This window comes from Ursus maritimus, unplaced genomic scaffold, assembly GCF_017311325.1.
Source record: "Ursus maritimus isolate PB19 unplaced genomic scaffold, ASM1731132v1 scaffold_4, whole genome shotgun sequence".
Taxonomy (NCBI): Eukaryota; Metazoa; Chordata; class Mammalia; order Carnivora; family Ursidae; genus Ursus; species Ursus maritimus.
In genome coordinates this window covers 67,907,847-67,928,358 of record NW_024426552.1, presented here as the reverse complement: position 1 = coordinate 67,928,358, position 20,512 = coordinate 67,907,847, and the positions used below count along the sequence as shown (strand labels likewise).

Sequence of the window (20,512 nt, the reverse complement as noted above, 5' to 3'; positions counted from 1 at the left end):
CCAATTTTCTCATTGGATTGTTTGCTTTTGTTTATGTTTGTTTGTTTTTTTTACTGTTGAGTTTTGAAAGTTCTTTATATATTCAAAATACTAGTCCTTTGTCAGATATGTGGTTTGCACACATTTTCTCCGAACTGTAGCTTTTCTTTTTATTCTCTTAATAGGGTTTTTGTAGAGCAAAAGTTTTTAACTTTGGCGAAGTCCAAATTATCAGTATGTACTTTTGTGAGTCGTACTTTCAATGTCAAGGCAATGCAAAGCCCTAAATCTCAAAGCTATTCTTTTTTTTTTTTTTTAAGATTTTATTTATTTATTTGACAGAGAGAGACAGCCAGCAAGAGAGGGAACACAAGCAGGGGGAGTAGGAGAGGAAGAAGCAGGCTGCTAGCAGAGGAGCCTGATGCGGGGCTCAATCAGGGGCTCAATCAGGGCGTTCTGGATCATGCCCTGAGCTGAAGGCAGATTCTTAACGACTGCGCCACCTAGGCGCCCCTCAAAGATATTCTTGTATTTTTTTTTCAAAAATTAATTAAAAATTAATTGCTTTATGTACTATATTGCAGTCTGGGATCCATTTTGAGTTAATTTTTGTATCAAGTGGGAGACTTAGGTCAGGTTCATTTTTTCGTGTATGGATGTCCAATTGCCCCAGCACCATTCAGGCTGTCTTTCTTTTCTTGAATTGCTTTCTTCCATTTGTCAAAGAGTCAGTTGGGTGTATTTATATGGGTCTATTTCTGGGTTCTCGCTTCTGTTCCATTGATCTATGTGTCTGTCACTCCATTAATACTGCACAGTCCTTGATTACTGTGGCTATACTATGTCTTAAAATTGGGTAAACTGATTCTTCCCACTTTATTGTTTTTCAAAATCGTCTTAGCTGTTCTAGTTCCTTTGCCTTTCATAAAAGTTTCAGAATAACCTTGTCTACAAAAAAATCTTGCTGGGATTTTTCTATGAATTGTGTTAAACCTATATATCAATTTTAGCACAATTAACATTTTGGCTCTGTTGAGTTTTTAAAGCCATGACCACAATGGAGGGGGAGACATTCAGTTTTTCACCATTAAGTATAATGTTAGTTGTAGGTGTTTTGTAGATGCTCCTTTTCAAGTTGAAGTTCCTCTCTTTTCCTATTTTTCTGAGAGTTTTTCTCACGAATGGATGTTGACTTTTGCCAAATGCTTTTTCTACTTTGGTTGATATATTCATGTGATTTTTTTTTCTTTAGCCTGTTAATATGATGGATTACACTGATTGATTTTCAAATATTAAACCAGCCCTGCATTGCTAGAATAAGCCCCACTTAGTCATGGTATATAATTGTTTCTATATATTGCTGAATTCCATGTACTTATATTTTAGCATGGATTTTTCTGTATATATTCCTGAAGAATATGATACTGGCTTTGTTACTTTTTTGTACTGTCTTTGTTTTTTCTATCAGGGTAATATTAGCTTCATAAAATGAATTGGGAAGTATTTCCTCCTCCTATTTTCTGGAAGAGTTTGTGTACAACTGGTGTTAATTCTTCTTTAAGTATTTGGTAGAATTCTCCAGTGAAACCATCTGGGACTATAGATTTCTCTTTCAGGAATTTCTAAAGTATTAATTCAACTTCCTTAATATTTTCAGGGATATTAATATTTATCTATTTCATATTGGATGAATTGTGGTAATTTGTATCATTGAGGTATTCGTCCATTTTGTCTAAGTTATTAGATTTATGTGTACAGAGTAGTTTGTAGGAGTTCTTACTATTGTTTTAATGTCTGTAAAATGTGTAGTGAGGGGAAAAAAGTGTGTAGTGAGATCCTATTTCATTCCTGATCTTAGTAATTTGCATCTTTTCCATTTCTTTTTCAGTTTTCTAGAGGTTTGTCAACTTCATTGATCTTTATAAAGAGCTAGCCTTTGGTTTCGTTGATTTCTTTTATTGTTTTTCTCTTTTCCAATTAAATTTTTTTTTTTAATTTTTTAGAAAAGCACTTGTTAGTGTTTAATGAACCTCCCCCAACATGGCTTCAAGCTACTAGAATGCAGGTGTCCTCCCAACACCCTTAATCTTCTCCTCTCCTCTTCTACTGAAGAATTTGGCCTTCAAGATGACAGGCTGTTTTGGGAGTTTTCCCTTTCCCAAAACTTTGTAGTAGCCCGATTGTACCCCATCAATGATAGGAGCAGCTCCAGGCTTGCTTTTGGTGGCATTTTCCTGGGTCTGCTCACTAAGGTCCACAGTTTGTCAAGGTTGACAGCTGGACAGAAGCTTTGGTTCCTCTTTAAGTGGTCATGCCTCATACCAGCTTATCGAAAGTAATCTGGGTGATATTTGTCAAAGTTGACCCTGTGGTGATGTGTGCCACCAGCATGACCCCGGCCTCCTGGGTGCTTCTGGTGCTTGCCAATGCGGCCGTGGCCGTGGCTCCCGTGGCCCCAAAGTTTCCGGGTCTTCCTCAGTCTGGGTGACATGTCAGCAACCCAGATGGAAAAGTTAATTTATTAATTTCTGTTCTTTATGATAGCCTTCCTTATGCTTGTTTTTTTTTTATTATTTTTCTCTAGGTTCTTGATTATTGATTTGAGATGTTATATCTTCCTAACATATGTATTTAATGCTATAAATTTCCCTCTCAGCCTTTCTTTAGCTGTGTGCCACAAATTTCAATGTTGTTCATTTTGCTGGTAATTGAGAAGTTTAAGACAAGTGACTCGCCTAGAGTTATATAGCTGATGAGGGACTTTAGCTTCTTTCCAAGTCCAGTGCCTTGTCCACTAAGTCAGGGGTTCTTCTTGTGAAAATGTTATTTGTATCTTTTCTCCCCTGGGTTAGGTCTGGAAGCAGTTTAAGTCAGTTTCTACTAAGGAGTCTGACATCTGAGTTATAATCCTGCTGTAAAAAGAGCTGCTAATAAACAGTATCAGGAAGCACCTGCAGCCACTTTGGGGGCAGCTCATTACATCCAGCACTACAACTTGTCTGCTAGTGTAGTACTTCCCAAATTTTGCTATGCAATAGAGTCATCTAGAGATTTTTCTTAAATCTCCATGCCCACATTACAGCCCATCCCAATTAAACCAGAGTGTCTGGAAGTGGGAACCAGGCGTTGGTATTGTTTTTAGAGATCCCTGGGTGATTTCACTTTGCAGCAAAGTTTGGGAATTGCTGTTCCATGGTGTTAAAGGAAGCATATAATTAACACTGCAGCTGCAAGAGCTTAGAGATTTTTTCTTTTAACAGCTGCAACTGTTCCCCTGTAGGTCCCGATTATAGGATCGCCTAAAACCAAAAACAGAAGGGAATTTCCTCTTCTCCATTCTTCAAAACTAAAACTTTTGGTCCCCTGAATTCTGTCCTTTCAGCCATAAGCCAGAGGTTGGCAGACTTTTCTGTAAAGGGCCAATTAACAAATATTTTGTGCACACAAAATAAGGTTCTTCCTATGTTTTGAGACAAGTGGTGCATTATTATCTACTCATCTTCCTGGTTTTTCAGAGTCTTACAGTCTCTGTTATAGCTACTCAACTCTGCTTTCACATATCAGCAGCAGCCATAGACAAAATGAATGCGCATGGCCCTGTTCCAGTAATACTTGATTTACAAAAACAGTTGTAGGAGAAACATAGAAACCAAAAACGCAGCTATGGGCAGGATTTGACCCAAGAGTTGAAGTTTGCTAATCCCTGTCATAAGCATTCAAATGTCCCACTTTTGAAACATCGACATCCAGAAGTCCTTACAGCACAGAAGCCAACTTCTGGCACCATAGGCCCAGTCTGGCTATATCCCTGAGTTATCTTAGATTCCAGTGTGACCATTATTGAGCACAGGGGCTGGTGCTTAACTCCAGCTGTGACACCTCTCCTTCTCCATTGTTGGGTGACTGGTGTGAGAAAGAACAGTTGAGCATAGGCAGAGCCTTACTCGTTTGAATCACTTAAATCTATGTAACCACAAAATAAGGTTCTTTCTATGGTACCACTAGCCACATGTGGCTATATAAATTTATATTTAAATTAATTAAAGTTAAATAAAATGTAAAATTCAGTTCTTCAGTTGCACTAGTCATATTTCAAGTGGTTAATAGCCACTGTATGATTAGACGTATTGGACAACACAGCTACACTGCAGAAAGTTCTATTAGGCTGTGCTGCTGTAGAATTATATGCCATGAATCTGGAATAACTCTAACTTTGGAGCTTTTTAAATCAGTATTTTTTAAGTTCCTTAGTCCTCTTTATCCATTTAGCCAAAACTCATATTTTAATTAATTAAAGGTAAATATTATGTATTTTATTTTAGAGAAAAAGGAAATAAATTTCATGGTATTGAGAAAGTGACTTCGTAAGAACTACTGTCATATTCATTGGAAACTTTATCATAGAAAGTTATAAAATTGCCTTATGTAAAGATTTTATAAAAGTGGTGTGGACAGTGAAAAAACATTTATTGAGTAACTTCTATGTGCTAGATACCAAGTGCTTTATAGTTGAAGCTCAGGAAAATTAAGTAAACATCAAATAAGCTGGTATTTGAAACCAAGCCTGTGTGAAGACTTCTAGACCTTTGTTTTCCTATTACACTGTACTGCTTCACATTTACCAAAGACTGTGCTAGGTCTTTAACACATTTTATCTTAAGAAGCTGTAATTCCCCTAGAAATGTTTTGTTGCTATACTGTGTTAAATGAAGCAAGTTATCAATTTTCCTTGAAATAAGAAATCTAACCTAGGCTTTTTTCCCCAACAGGCATGTAGGAGAAGAGGAAAAATAGCAGTAATCCTATTACAATTTGGCAACCAATCTTAAGAATACTGGAATTTCATTAATTACATTATTGTTATGACATTAATATAATTTGTATTATAATTATCAATAAGGCAACTAATTTGAAGATTATTTTTACAGAACAATGCAATAGATTCCAGTGTCTTTGGAAAATTACAAGACATCTTTTTCCAAATTGTACTTTCAAGATTAGATTTAACAGAACAGAACAACTTGTAATAATTAGGAGTATTCACACAGTCTTCGTTTTGCACATGAAAACAGGATGTCTTGTGAATGTGTTCAGTTTAACAAACTGTCAAACAAGAGTCTTTGAACTAGATTATGGCATAGAAAAAATTTCACTCTTTGTAGCTGCAGGACAGAAGGGCATCATCTCTGTCTCTTTCTGAGACTCCATTATATTAGTTATGAAGATTTGCATTTCCAAGCAGGATCAGGAATTTCATTATTTGTCATTAAACATGCAGATCAGGTCTGCAGAACTCCATTTTACTGGCAAAAGTGGAAAAAGAGATAAATAGAATTGTGTTTAATAATGGTGGAATAATGTTACAGTGCATATAATATTAATCTTTCATATCTACATTAAGCATTACTTTTTACCCTTTTAAAAATAACTTCATAATCTGATTCAGCATTTAGTATTGAACTATTAAAGTATACTGAAATGATAATAGAATAGACGAGATCTAAAAACGGATTCATTGTATTTTCTTTAGAGTTTGATACCGTGGTGTTTATCTTTGTGTGCAGGAGGCAGGTGCTGAGCCCTTTCTGTGATACACTCAGAAGTAATCCATTGCAGTTAACTTGCAGACAGGACCAGAGAGCAGTAGCAGTGTGTAATTTGCAGAAGTTTTCAAAACCTTTACCTCAAGAGTACCAGGTAATACTTGTTTTGGGCACAATTTTAGAAATCAACTCAACTTTTTTTTTTTTTTTTTTTTTTAAAGATTTTATTTATTTATTTGACAGAGATAGAGACGGCCAGCGAGAGAGGGAACACAAGCAGGGGGAGTGGGAGAGGAAGAAGCAGACTCATAGCGGAGGAGCCTGATGTGGGGCTCGATCCCGGAACACCGAGATCACGCCCTGAGCTGAAGGCAGACGCTTTAACCGCTGTGCCACCCAGGCGCCCCTAGAAATCAACTCAACTTTTTAAAAAGAAGTCTCCATTTTGAATTAGAAGAGTGAATTCTCTTAATTTTTTCAACTTATGAAAGGCCCCATTTGTTTTCTATAAGTTAGAAGAAAATGAAGAATTCTTACAATTCTTTAAAGCCCATGTGCTAATCAACAACAAGTAATATCTAGCAATGCCTTGTAGTAATGGTAAAAGGCATTTAGAATATTTATCAGATCTATTTTTAAGTGGTTTGTATTTTTTTCTAATTGTTTCCAAAGTCTTCATGTTTAATTTCCTCTAATTTATACAGAAAACAAGGTTCTTCAAAGAAAGTAACTGAGGTACTCTAATCCAATTAATTAGAAGTCTTGGAAGTTCTACTTTAGAAAAGGTTTGACACACGGGATCTAAAAGGTGAAGGAGAGGTGCCTGTGTGGCTCAGTCAGTTAAGCGTCTCACTCTTGATTTCATCACAGGTTATGATATCAGAGTCGTGAGATTCAGCCCAGTATAGGGCTCCACTCTGGGCATGGAGCCTGCTTAAGATTCTCTCTCTCCCTCTCTGTCTGCCTGTCCTCTCTCTCAAAAAAGGAAAGAAAAAAGAAAGGTGAAGGAAATGGTCCCACATATTCAGTCTGAATCTCTGATTGGACCGTGAAGTTTGTTGTTGCAGTGGCCATCTCTAAAACACCTCAGTTCTGCCTGCCATTTACAAAGGATTGTGTACTCAGAAGTGGTATCTCAGAAGATAATTTAATTTAGATTGCTGCTAAATTTTGAGCTTCCTGCATATGTTTATGACCCCACTGAATGCTTCAGATACCATAAGATGGCAACTGTATTTCCAGTCATAGTAATATAATTCAGGGAGTTGGTGTAAATGTAAAATCTTCAAAATTTATCTGCTGCCTTATTCCTTTGGTGTTCAAAGTATTTTTTTTTAAGATTGTATTTATTTATTTGAGAGAGAGTGAGAGAGTGTGTATGCATGAGTGGGAGTGGGGGGGGAGGCAGAGGGAGAGGGAGAAGCAGACACCACCCACCCACCCAGTTCCACCCCTCCTCACCCCCCGCTGCCCCATGCAGGAAGCCAGAGGCAGGGCTTGATCCCAGGACCCCAAGATCATGACCTGAGCCAAAGGTAGACGCTTAACTGACTGAGTCACCCAAGTGGTCCTCAAAGTATTTCATACAAATATGATCTCATTCATATTATCACAGTTTTATTTTTTCAAGTTTGTCAAAGCAACACATAAATTAAGTCTTCTATAAACACTTCAAGTACATTATATTTAAGATATCTTAATTCTCTGGATTAGTTTTGTGTTTTGTCAACTCTTAAAACTCTTCTTATTCATCTTTTTAAAACATTAGTCAAATTTGTCATGTAATAAAAGAACTTAGACTAATATACTTACCTTGCTTATTTCTAAAACTACAACAACCTTGAAATACCCCTCAGGTAGTATATTACTGCCTTTATATTCTATTATATATGAAGAAAAGTACAGTGATATCTTTTTTATATTATGCAGCATTAAAGGATTGCTGTAAAATGCCTGTGAACTTTGTTTTGATTATATAGAATGTTTCTTACTTTCCTGCCTTCCTAATAATTTTTTTTTTTTTTTGTAGTACTTCGATGAACTAAGTGGAATACCTGCAGAAGATTTGCCTTATTATGGTGGTTCAGTAGAAATTGCTGACTACTGCCCTTTTAGTCAGGAATTCAGTTGGCATTTAAGTGGTGAATATCAGCGCAGCTCAGATTGTAGAATATTGGAAAATCAACCAGGTTAGTAGCCTAGTGAAATGAAATGTTGCGTATATATTAAAATTACATATGAGCAATATAAAATAGGGATTAAGGGCATAGACCCAGAAGCCAGACTATCTGAATTTGTATTATGGTTCCACTGGTATTTATTTGTTAGAAGTAACTTAACTTCTCCGTTCCTCAGTTTCCTTCTGTGTATCAAGGGGATAATAATACCTATCTTATAGAGTACTTGTGAGAACTAAATGAATTCACATAGTAAATGCTTAGAACTAGGACACATTGGGGCACCTGGGTGGCACAGTCATTAAGCGTCTGCCTTCAGCTCAGGGCATGATCCCGGCGTTATGGGATCGAGCCCCACGTCAGGCTCCTCCGCTATGAGCCTGCTTCTTCCTCTCCCACTCCCCCTGCTTGTGTTCCCTCTCTCACTGGCTGTCTCTATCTCTGTTAAATAAATAAATAAAATCTTTAAAAAAAAAAAAAAAAAAGAACTAGGACACATAACAAGGATTGTTAGTTGTTTAGATACATTTGCACATGTGTGCACCCTACTTTTTTGTTTTACCCTATATCTGCATGACATTTTCATTTGCAAAGCGCTTCATTTTTATCATTTCATTTTATTCTTCTAAAAACCTGTTGAGAGAGACAGGAAACATATTATTGAATTTCACAGGTGAACAAAGAGACACTAAATAATACAACTAATTGGTGCCAGTGTAAGATCCTCCAATTCAGAGCTCTTTTCATTAAGTCATATTAGGTATCCTATTTTTTTTTCTCTTCTGAGGAGTGTGCATTTTACATAATTTAGAAGTAACATGTCATTTTCCAGATATCAGAAAAACACGATTGTCCCATGGCTATTAAGATATATTGCCATATTATTTATTCCCTTTTAATACACATAAAGAGTATGATAATTGAGTATCCACCTTTGTAAACAAAATATTATCACATCTGATATGTTAAAGAGCAATAGGTAGTTTTTCACTCTGTGGTCATCAAAATTTCTAACCTGGTCCTTTTTTTTTTTAATTTAAATTCAATTAATTAACATATAATGTATTATTTGTTTCAGGGGTACCAGTTTGTGATTCGTCAGTCTTATATAATACCCAGTGCTCATTACAACACATACCCTCCCCAGTGTCCATCACCCAGTTACTCCAAAACCTCATCTTTTTTTTTTTTTTAATGATTTTTTATTATATTATGTTAGTCACCATACAGTACATCTCCGGTTTCCGATGTAAGGCTCGATGATTCATTAGTTGCGTGTAACACCCAGTGCACCATGCAATATGTGCCCTCCTTACTACCCATCACCGGTCTATCCCATTCCCCCACTCCCCTCCCCTCTGAGGCCCTCAGTTTGTTTCTCATAGTCCATAGTCTCTCATGCTTCATTCCCCCTTCTGATTACCCCCCCTTCTTTATCCCTTTCTTCCCCTACTGATCATCCTAGTTCTTATGCTCCATAGATGAGAGAAATCATATGATAGTTGTCTTTCTCTGCTTGACTTATTTCACTTAGCATTATCTCCTCCAGTGCCGTCCATGTTGCAGCAAATGTTGAGAATTCGTTCTTTCTGATAGCTGAGTAATATTCCATTGTATATATGGACCACAGCTTCTTAATCCAGTCATCTGTTGAAGGGCATCTCGGCTCCTTCCACGATTTAGCTATTGTGGACATTGCTGCTATGAACATTGGGGTGCATATGGCCCTTCTCTTCACTACGTCTGTGTCTTTGGGGTAAACACCCTGTAGTGCAATGGCTGGATCATAGGGTAGCTCAATTTTTAACTTTTTAAGGGACCTCCACACTTGTTTTCCAGAGTGGCTGTACCAACTTGCATTCCCACCAACTATGTAGGAGGGATCCCCTTTCTCCACATCCTCTCCAACAATTGTTGTCTCTTGCCTTGTCTATTTTTGCCATTCTAACTGGCGTAAGGTGGTATCTCAGTGTGGTTTTGATTTGAATTTCCCTGATGGCTAATGATTTTGAACATTTTTTCATGTGTCTGTTAGCCATTTGTATGTCTTCATTGGAAAAGTGTCTGTTCATATCTTCTGCCCATTTTTTGATTTGTTTATTTGTTTCTCGTGTATTGAGTTTGAGAAGGTCTTTGTAGATCTTGGATACCAGTCCTTTATCTGTAGTGTCATTTGCAAATATATTCTCCCATTCCATGGGCTGCCTCTTAGTTTTTTTGACTGTTTCCTTGGCTGTGCAGAAGCTTTTTATCTTGATGAAGTCCCACTTGTTCATTTTATCTTTTGTTTCTCTTGCCTTTGGAGATGTGTCATGAAAAAGGTTGCTTTGGCTGATGTCGTAGAGATTGCTGCCTATGTTCTCCTCTAGAATTTTGATGGATTCCTGTCTCACATCAAGGTCTTTCATCCATTTGGAGTTTATTTTTGTGTATGGTGTGAGAGATTGGTCAAGTTTCATTCTTTTGCATGTAGCTGTCCAGTTTTCCCAGCACCATTTATTGAAGAGACTGTCTTTTTCCCACCGGATGTTTTTTCCTGCTTTATCAAATATTAGTTGCCCAAAGAGCCGAGGGTCCATTTCTGGGTTCTCTATTCTGTTCCATTGAAAACCTCGTCTTTTTTATCCCCAGTTATTCCATACTTTATTACAGACTCTGTTATTTACATTTTAAATTTCTATGATGGTTTTTCCTTTTATTTTTAAACCTGGTAGATTGAACTAGATACGTATAGTCATGTTTTTTATCACTCGCCTATTTAATAAATGTCTAAAAACGTATAACTATTCAGCAGTTCCACGTTAAAGCCGAGAAATGCAGAGATCTGTCACTTATGGGTTTGCTGATAATATGGTATCACATTTTGTTGTTTTAGAGCTGGAGTTGGCAAACATTTATTGTAAAGAGAAAGATACTAAATATTTTATTTTATTTTTATTTTTTTCAAGAAAAATAGTAAATATTTTACTATTTACTATTTACGGTCATGCAGTCTCTGTTGCAATTACTGAACTCTGCTGTTACAGTGTGAAAGCAGTTATAGAAAATGTGTAAATTAATGGCAGTGTTCCATAAAACTTTATTTATATAAACCCTCAGGTAGCCTTGAGGATTTGGCCTGAGGGCTGTAGTTTGCTGACCAGCCCCTTTTCTTTTTTTGACACTGATCACTTTGTTTTTCAAGGACTTTGAAATATTCATAAGTACCAAAAAAAAAATGTTCTCTTTCATTCTGTTTTACATTTTCTTTCTTGGCTTATATAATTAAGATTTTTCACAACTGATGTAAAATACCTGTCTTTAAGAACTCTGCTTTCAAAAGATGAAACTTGTATTAAGTGTAAAGAGAACAAATTATTGCAAGGGCTTAAGACCCTCATTCCTTTGTCCATTAGCTATTTAGAGGTCATTTAATCCACCCTATGTCTCTGCATGCTTGTGCTCAGTCTGAGACTAGATCAGCATGTTATATATGGACCTCCAGGAGATAGCATACGATGAAAATACAAGAAAACTTTGCAAAAAAGTTTTTGCAGCACCCCAAAAAAAGCCTTCATTAGATAAGTCACTTGGCTTTATCTATCATGGGTCATCTGGGAGGTGACCCCTATTTAGACTACCAGTAAAGAGGATTCTTAGTGCCATTTTCTCTATATATCTAATTTAGATACTTTAGGCCCACTTCTATCTCCTGTTTTTGATATAATAATTTCCTCCCACTAAGTCCTTTATTGAGAACCCAGCTTAATTTTGGAGGCTGTTTCTCTTGATTTTTTAATTGAAAATTTCCATTAAACATGTTCGATTTTTAAAGCAACTTTGAACCATAAGAATGGAATGCTTTAGCTTCTTGTTCTTTGAGCCAAAAGTCAATTTTTAAAGAGAAGTTCTCTGATTTGCTTCAGATCTTTTTAAAAACTATGGTGCTGAAAAGTATGGACCTCATTCAGTTTGTCTAATTCAGAAATCAGCATTTGTCATGGAGAAGTGTGAGAGGAAGCTGAGTTACCCAGACTGGGGGAGTGGATGTTATCAGGTAAACTATATGATTGTTAATAATTATTATCAAATATTATATAATTTTGTGTTGTTATCAGTGGTTTTTATATTTTTAAATATATTTTATATTTTGTATAAAATGTACTGATTAATACTTTTAATTTATTTATGTAAATATTAGTTTGGATGCTTATGTTTTGTGAAAATATTGTCACTTCTCTCAGAGAGATTACCTTTTTGCATTTGTTTAAAAACACATACAATTGTTACATATCAGCAAGTTTTATAGTAATTTACTTTGAGCATATATCCCAAGGAAATAATGGAATATATGTAATTTTGTTTTTGAACAAGTATTACTTTGTAATGGAAAAAGTTTGCAATCTTATTTCATAAGATCTGAGGAAAGTGTGGATTTAAGAATTAATAAATCTATCATAATAAAAAAATATTTTTTTTTTTTTAAAGATTTTATTTATTTATTTGACAGAGATAGAGACAGCCAGCGAGAGAGGGAACACAAGCAGGGGGAGTGGGAGAGGAAGAAGCAGGCTCCCAGAGGAGGAGCCTGATGTGGGGCTCGATCCCGGAACGCCAGGATCACGCCCTGAGCCGAAGGCAGGCACCCAACCGCTGTGCCACCCAGGCGCCCCTATAATAAAAAAATTTTTTAATTAAAAAAGAATTAATAAATCAACTACAGATTAATACTAGGTTTTTCTCTTCTATAATTAGAAATCCAAAGGTAGCAAACTACTTTTTTCTTAATTGTTTCATTTGCACATCTGATTTTAAATGACTGCATCACCTTATTAAAAACTTATTAAGAGGGGCACCTGGGTGACTCAGTCAGCTAAGTGTCTGCCTTCAGCTCAGGTCATGATCCCAGGGTCCTGGGATCGAGCCCCTGCATCGGCTTCTTGCTCAGTGGGGAGTCTGCTTCTCCCTCTCCCTGTGCCTGCTGCTCCCCCTGCTTGTGCTCTCTCTCTCTGTCAAATAAATAAATAAAATTAAAAAAAAATAAACTTATTAAGATACAGGCATTCTGTAACTTAGGAGCATCCAACTTAAAGAGTATTACATACTCTACTAATGGATATCAAAGAGGAAAGTGTGATCCTGAGAATTGAAAAATAAGAATTCTTTGTACCATTTCAGCTGCAAAATCTAAATGGACTTCGGTAGCTGGCAATTTAATTATTACTTTTAAAGTTATTTATAAAATTAACTTTTTTTTAACAGCTTTATTGAGATATAATTCACATATCATCTAATTCATATAAACTTATCTTTGAAATCTTACAAAACATAATTCAGAATAAGTACTTTTCAGCTATAATCTGACAGCTATAATCCTGCTACCATTTTCTGATAAATTCTATTGCAGATTTATGTATTTATTAAATTCATAGTTTTGACCTGGTTGTAATCATAGTACAAAATTTTGTTTTACTGCCTTCACTTAGTGTGGAGCAAAACACCTTTTCCTAATTTTTCCAGTAATAAAAATTACTATTCTTTCTGTTTGTTTGTTTTTTAAGTAAATTCTTCCCACAATGTGGGGCTTGAACTCACAAACCTGAAATCAAGAGTCACATGCTCTATTCACTGAGCCAGCCAGGTGCCCCAATAATTACTATTCTTTAAGACCATAAGACATTACATCTTTTTTTTTAAGATTTTATTTATTTATTTGACAGAGCACAAGCAGGGGGAGCAGCAGAGGGTGAGGGAGAAGCAGGCTGTCTGCTGAGCAGGGAGCCCGATATGGGGCTTGATCCCAGGACCCTGGGATCATGACCTGAGCCGAAGGCAGATGCTCAACCAGTTGACTGAGCCACCCAGGTGCCCCGACATTATATCTTTTTAAGGTATCATAATTAAGGAAGTCATTTCCTTGTTATATATTGAGTTTTTACTTTTCATGATAAAAATATTCTTTTATAAGCACATTTATGCAAGATGTAAGATGTAAATTGAAATAAATTCCCTTAAGTGAAAAATATTATAGGGGATAAAGCTAGAACAGTGGCAACTATAATAGGAGAATGATCTCTTCAAGTTATTTTATTTTATTATATTTTTTTTATGTATTAAGTAAGCTCTACACCCAACGTGGGAGCAGCAGGCAAAAGCAGAGGAAGAAGCAGACTCCCCACTGAGCAAGAAGCCTAACACAGGGCTTGATCCTAGGGCCCTGGGATCATGACCTGAGCCGAAGGCAGACGCCTAACCAACTGAGCACCTCGGCATCCCACTTTGTGTATTTCTTATACACAAGGACATCCCCCTACCTATATTAACTTAATGTTAGTCAGTTTAGTCAACTACCTCTACTGGATTTGGTTCTGTGCAACTTTTGGGTATTTCTAAAAATTACATTAACTTGCTAAGTAAAAATTTGCCACCATCAAACATATTCAGAATCACACACTTGGTTTGAAGATAGGCCCAGGAGAGAAGTTCCAGAAATATTTAAAGTGAAGTAGCATAATTGAAATTAATGTGAAGTCTTTTTAGCAAACAACTTTGAGGGACGCCTGGGTGGCTCAGTCGGTTAAATGTCTGCCTTCGGTTCAGGTCATGGATCCCAGGGTCCTGGGATTGAGTCCTGCATCGGGCTTCTTGCTTCTCTCTCTGCCTGCTGCTCGCCCTACTTGTAGGCTCTCTCTTCCACTCTCTCTCTCTCTCTGACAAATAAATAAATAAAATATTAAAAAAAAACTTTGAAGAACACATATTTAAAATTGTTTAAAAGTTAGTTTTAGTAGGGTCACCTGGGTGGTTCAATCAGTTAAGCAGCCAACTCTTGGTTTTGGCTCAGGTCATGATTTCATGGTCATGAGACTGAGACTTGCGTAGCGCTTCAGATTCTCTGTCCTTCCCCTTCTGTCCCTACCCCCACTTGTGCACCCCCCCAAATAAATAAATAAATAAAATCTTTTTTATTTTTTAAGATTTTATTTATTTATTTGATAGCACAAGTAGACAGAGTGGTAGGCAGAGGGAGAGGCAGGCTCCCTGCTGAGCAGAGGGCCTGATGAGGAACTTGATCCTAGGACCGATGAGGAATCATGACCTGAGCCAAAGGCAGACACTTAACCGACTGAGCCACGCAGGCACCCCAAATAAATAAAATCTTTTTTTAAAAAGTTAGCTTTAGGGGCGCCTGGGTAGCGCAGTCGTTGGGTGTCTGCCTTTGGCTCAGGGCGTGATCCTGGCGTGCCGGGATCGGGTCCCACATCAGGCTCCTCCGCTGGGAGCCTGCTTCTTCCTCTCCCGCTCCCCTGCTGTGTTCCCTCTCTCGCTGGCTGTCTCTCTGTCAAATAAATAAATAAAATCTTTAAAAAAAAATAAAAAATAAAAAGTTAGCTTTGATGTGTTTGCTTTTTAAAATTGGCTTTATTAGTTACTCCTTGTAGGTAAGGGGTGAGTCCTACCTTTAAAGATGTTACCAGTCCACGTAAAATCACTAGGACCCTTTTTACACCTGAGCAGAGGATCTATGATAGTGAAAAAGAATAAAAAAACTTTTACTATGTACATTTCTATGCTGTATTACTTTTTTTAACAATGAGCCTGTATTTTTGCAATTTAAGATAACTAATAAAAATTTGATATACAAAATATGCGACTTGTGGAGAAAATGACATGAGTATGGCTCTTTGACAAAGGTTTAAGCTGAAGTATTATGAGGATACTATAATTACAGAAATGTTATTCTTTTTTTAAAGATTTTATTATTATTTTTAAAGTTTTATTTATTTAAATAATCTCTACACTGAACATGGGGCTCGAACTCAGGACCCTGAGATCAAGAGTTGCATGCTATTCTGACTGAGACAGCCAGGTGCCCCTAAGATTTGATTTTTTAAAAATAATCTCTACACCCATTGTGGGGCTCAGACTCACAACCCCGAGATCAAGAATTGCATGCTCCACAGACTACACCAGCTAGGTGCCCCTACAGAAATGTTATTCTTGACAACTTGTCTTCAGGGTATATAAATCCAAATTGTAGGTAAAGTTGTGTGTTGTATATTTAAAGCAAAGTGTCTGTGTCTTTCCTCAGATTTTTTTGAAAGTACTAAACTAAAAGTTTTAAGAACTACTACCACAGAGTGGAAATTCTTTAGAACCTGAATAATTTAGCTATCATTATATGAGATTAAAGATATGCCTATATCCCAAATTGTGTTTTATAGTCAGTATTTTTAGTAAATTCTAATGTATTTTCCTGTAGGTGAAAAAGGCTCATATATCCTATATGAGAATCTTATTGATCTGATTTTTTTTCTTCCTATTTGAAGGTTTCTTGTTCTTCTCAAGGTCTGACAGTTTGGGTTCAGAACACTTCATATTTGTGTAGTCGAGCTGGGCAGGTCCTCCCTGTCAGTATTCAGATGAATGGCTGGATTCATGATGGTAACCTGCTCTGCCCATCATGTTGGGACTTCTGTGAGCTCTGTCCTCCAGAAACAGATCCTCCAGCTGCTAACCTGACCCGAGCTCTACCACTGGGTGAGTAGTCTCTGTGGTTGGAGTAAAGACAAGGACTTTTCTTATATAATGTTGGAAATTCCATTCCAGGAAACTCTAAGACAGGTGGAGCATCTTCTCTTCTAATTGTAGTTTTATGGGAAAGCCTCCTTCCCACCATTGTTAGAAACTGAAGGTGAGTAAACATGACACTTCCGTTTAGTAAGAGCAAGGATAAGGAGCCCTTCTAAAGGTTCTTTCTAAAGACCCTCCAATTTGGAAAAAAAAAAAAAAAAATCAAGGTTACAAAAAGTGAATATTCCAACCATTCATTTTGAAATTAAGTGTAAATAAAATTCTGCTCATTAAACACAAAAAGCAATTAAATGTATTTCAGTTATACAGGCATACCTCATTTTATTCTGCTTTACTTTATTGCACTTCACAGATACTGCATTTTTTACAAATGGAAGGTTTGTGCCAACTGTGTCAGCAACTCTGCCAGCACCCCTTTTCCAACAGCATTGATTCAGTTCATGTCTCTGTGTCACACTTTGAGAATTCTCACAATATTTTAAGCTTTTTAATTATTATTATATTTGTTATAGTGATCTATGATCAGTGATCTTTGATTTTACTATTGTAATTTTGTTGTTTTGGGGCGCCAGGAACCACACTCATTAGAAAGTGAACTTAACTGGTAATTGTGTGTGTTCTGACTGCTCCACCAACGATTCCCATTTCCCTCCATTTCCTCGGGCCTCCCTATTCCCTGAGACACAAGAATACTGAAATTAGACCAATTAATAACCCTACCATGTCCTCTAAGTGTTCAAGTAAAAGGAAGAGTCACATATCTGTCACTTTAAATCAAAAGATAGAAATGATTCATTTTAGTGAAGAAAGCATGTCAAAAACTAGTTGTGTCAGTTAGCCAAGTTGTAAATGCAAAGGAAAAGTTCTTGAAGGAAATGAAAAGTGATATTACAGTGAATACATGAATGATAAAAAAAAAAAAAAGTGAAACATCCTTATTGCTGATATGGAGAAACTCTGGGTGGTCTGAATAAATAGTGGAAGTGGCTACACTAAACAACAGATCTTTTTTTTTTTTTTTTAAAGATTTTATTTATTTATTTGACAGAGACAGCCAGCGAGAGAGGGAACACAGCAGGGGGAGCTGGAGAGGAAGAAGCAGGCTCCTAGCGGAGGAGCCTGATGTGGGGCTCGATCCCAGAACCCCGGGATCACGCCCTGAGCCGAAGGCAGACGCTTAACGACTGCGCCACCCAGGCGCCCCTTTTTTTTTTTTTTTTTTAAAGATTTTATTTATTTATTTGACAGAGATAGAGATAGCCAGCGAGAGAGGGAACACAAGCAGGGGGAGTGGGAGAGGAAGAAGCAGGCTCATAGCAGAAGAGCCTGATGTGGGGCTCGATCCGATAACGCTAGGATCACGCCCTGAGCCGAAGGCAGACGCCCAACCGCTGTGCCACTCAGGCGCCCCTAAACAACAGATCTTCAATGTAGATGAAGCTTCCATTGGAAGAAGATGCCATTGAGGACATTTGTAGCTAGAGAGGAGAAGTCAATGCCTGGCTTCAAAGCTTCCAAGGACAGGCTGGCTCTCGTTAGGGGTGAATGCAGCTGATGACTTGAAGTTGAAGCCAGTGCTGATTTACCATTCTGAAAATCTCAGGGCCCTTCAGATTTATACCAAATCTACCCTGCCTTTGCTCTGTAAGTGGAACAACAAAGCCTGGATGACAGCACATCTGTTTGCAGCATGGTTTTTACTATTTTAAGCCCAGTGCTGAGACTTACTTCTCAGAAAAAAATGATTCCTTTTAAAATAACTGCTCATTGTGAATCCACCTGGTCATCCAAGAGCTCCGATGGAAATGAACAATGAGATTCATGTTGTTTTCATACCTGCTATTATAGCATCCATTCTGCAGCCCACAGATCAAGGGGTAATTTTGACTTTTGAGTCTTATTATTTAAGAAATATATTTTATAAGGCTATAGCTGCCATAGATAGTGACTCCTCTGATGCATTAGAGCAAAGTAAATTGAAAACCTTCTCACAAGGATTCACCATTCTAGATATCATTAAGAACATTCCTGTTCCAGGTGCTTGGGTGACTCAGTCGATTAAGCATATGCGTTCGGCTCAGGTCATGATCTCAGGGTCCTGGGATCGAGCCCCGCTTCCGGCTCGCTGCTCAGTGGGGAGTCTGCTTCTCCCTCTGCCTGCTGCTCCCCTTGTTTGTGTTCTCTATCTCTCTCTGGCAAATAAATAAGTAAATAAAATCTTAAAAAAAAAAAAAGAAGAAGAAGAACATATGTGTTTCGTGGGAAGAAGTCAAAATACCCACATTCACGGGAGTTTAGAAGAAGTTGATTCCACCCTCATGGATGACTTCGAGGGTCCAAGACTCCAGGGGAGGAAGTAAGTGCTGGTATGGGGGGAATTAGCAAGAGAACTAGAATTAGAAGTGGAGCCTGAAGATGTAACTGGATTGCAGCAATCTCTTGATAAAACTTGAATGGATGAGGAGTTGCTTCTTATGGATGAGCAAAGAAGGTGATTTCTTGAGATGGAAACTACTCCTGGTGCAGATGCTGTGAAGACTGTTGAAAGGACAACAAAGGATGTACAGTATGACATAAACTTAGTTGATAAAACATCGGTGGGGTTTGAGAGAATTGACTCCAATTTTGAAAGAAGTTCTACTGTGGGTAAAATGCTATCAAACAACATCCCATGCTACAGAGAAATCATTTGTGAGAGGAAGAGTCAATCAATGTGACAGGATTCATTTTTGTCTTATTTTAAGAAATTTCCACAGCCATCCTGATCTTCAACAGCCACCACCCTAACCAGTCAGCAGCCACCAACATCAAGGCAAAACCCTCCACCAGCAAAAAAGATGATAACTCGCAGGGAGTCACTAGCATTTTTGAACAACAAAGTACTTTTAAGGTCTGTACATTTTTTTAGGCATACGCTATTGCACACTTAATAGACTGCAGTACAGCGTAAACACAACTTTTAAAGGCACCAGGAAACAAAAAAAGTCATTTGACTTGCTGTATTGCAATACTTGCCTAATTGTGGTGGTCTGGAACCGAATCCGCAGTATCTCCGAGGTATGCCTGTGTTATGAGTAGGTGAGGTAAAAGAAAGGGAAAGATGCTGGAAAAGGTGCTTAAAGAAGGGATTGACATACCCACAAAGAAGAGAAGGGTGCAAGGACACACAAATATGCACAAAGCGAGATAGAAAGACAGGCTAGTAGAGACAAAGTGGTTTTCACGGAGCTGTATTTTTCTCATTCTGATAGACTCCAAAGAGTAAAATTTGGAACAACGGAACAAAGTCATAGGGAGAGAGATTCCAGTTAAATATTTCTGATCCTTAGTCCCAGAGAGGAATGGAAAGAACTGCCTTGAGAAAAATCCATCTCCCATTACTGAAGATGGGTAGACTGAGACTGAGGACCCATTTCTGAGAGTTATAAAAGCAAAATTCATGAATTCTCAAAGCTCTGACCTGAGGTCTATGAGATTTTAATTAAATGACCTATGTGATTTTTATGGCAGTTTGACATTTTAGAATATGAATAATAAAGATCTTATGCACTGTTTCATTTTTTCAGTTGGAGGTATTTTTTAAATGGAACTGTGTACCCCTTTGCCTGTTCCATGGTCTGGTTGAAAATGGAGGGCTGCATTCATTTATACTTCAGAGTTTCTCCACCTCTAAAATTTAGTTTCCTTTCTTTCCCAAATCCTGGGGGCTTTCTGCAAATATGAACTGTTAGGTAGAGTGTGAGTTTTAGAAGACTGGTACTTATTGGGGTGCCTGGGACCACCTCCAGGTTTGGTGATTCTCTAGGACTCACAGGACTCAACCTGTAGTTGTACTTATGGCTAAGATTTGTTAAAGTGAAGACATAACAAAACAGAATCAGCAAAGAGAAAGGGGGCAATAGGGTGAAGTCTGGTGGAAACCTGTTCTCAGACACCAGCTAAACCATCCTTGCAAGCACGACTTTCAAAGGATGGCAGTCTCAGGCCTGCTATGTTAACTTTTTTCTGAACAGAACTCTAGGGAGTCAGACATATTTTGCAGTTATAATAGTAATGACACAATGAATTGTTTGAAATGATGTAAGATCTTAGGTCCTGGGGTGCCTGGGTGGCTCAGTTGGTTAGGTGTCTGCCTTTGGCTCAGGTAGTAATCCCAGGGTCCTGGGATCGAGCCCCACATGGGGCTCCCCACTCAGTGGGGAGTTTGCTTCTCCCTTTCCCTCTGCCCCTCCCCCCAGC

General features: G+C 37.6%; 1 protein-coding gene and 1 pseudogene across 1 annotated transcript in view; one reads left to right on the top strand and one right to left on the bottom strand.

Annotated features, from left to right (window-relative positions):
- LMLN (leishmanolysin like peptidase) overlaps nt 1-20,512 on the top strand; it is a 74,670-nt gene that overhangs the window by 45,729 nt on the left and 8,429 nt on the right. The window contains exons 13-16 of the mRNA XM_040621358.1: nt 5,544-5,676; nt 7,552-7,711; nt 11,605-11,735; nt 16,009-16,219. Coding sequence (XP_040477292.1) covers nt 5,544-5,676; nt 7,552-7,711; nt 11,605-11,735; nt 16,009-16,219 — 635 coding nt within the window. The remainder of the gene's footprint in view (nt 1-5,543; nt 5,677-7,551; nt 7,712-11,604; nt 11,736-16,008; nt 16,220-20,512) is intronic.
- Nucleotides 2,011-2,543, bottom strand: LOC103678952 (annotated as a pseudogene).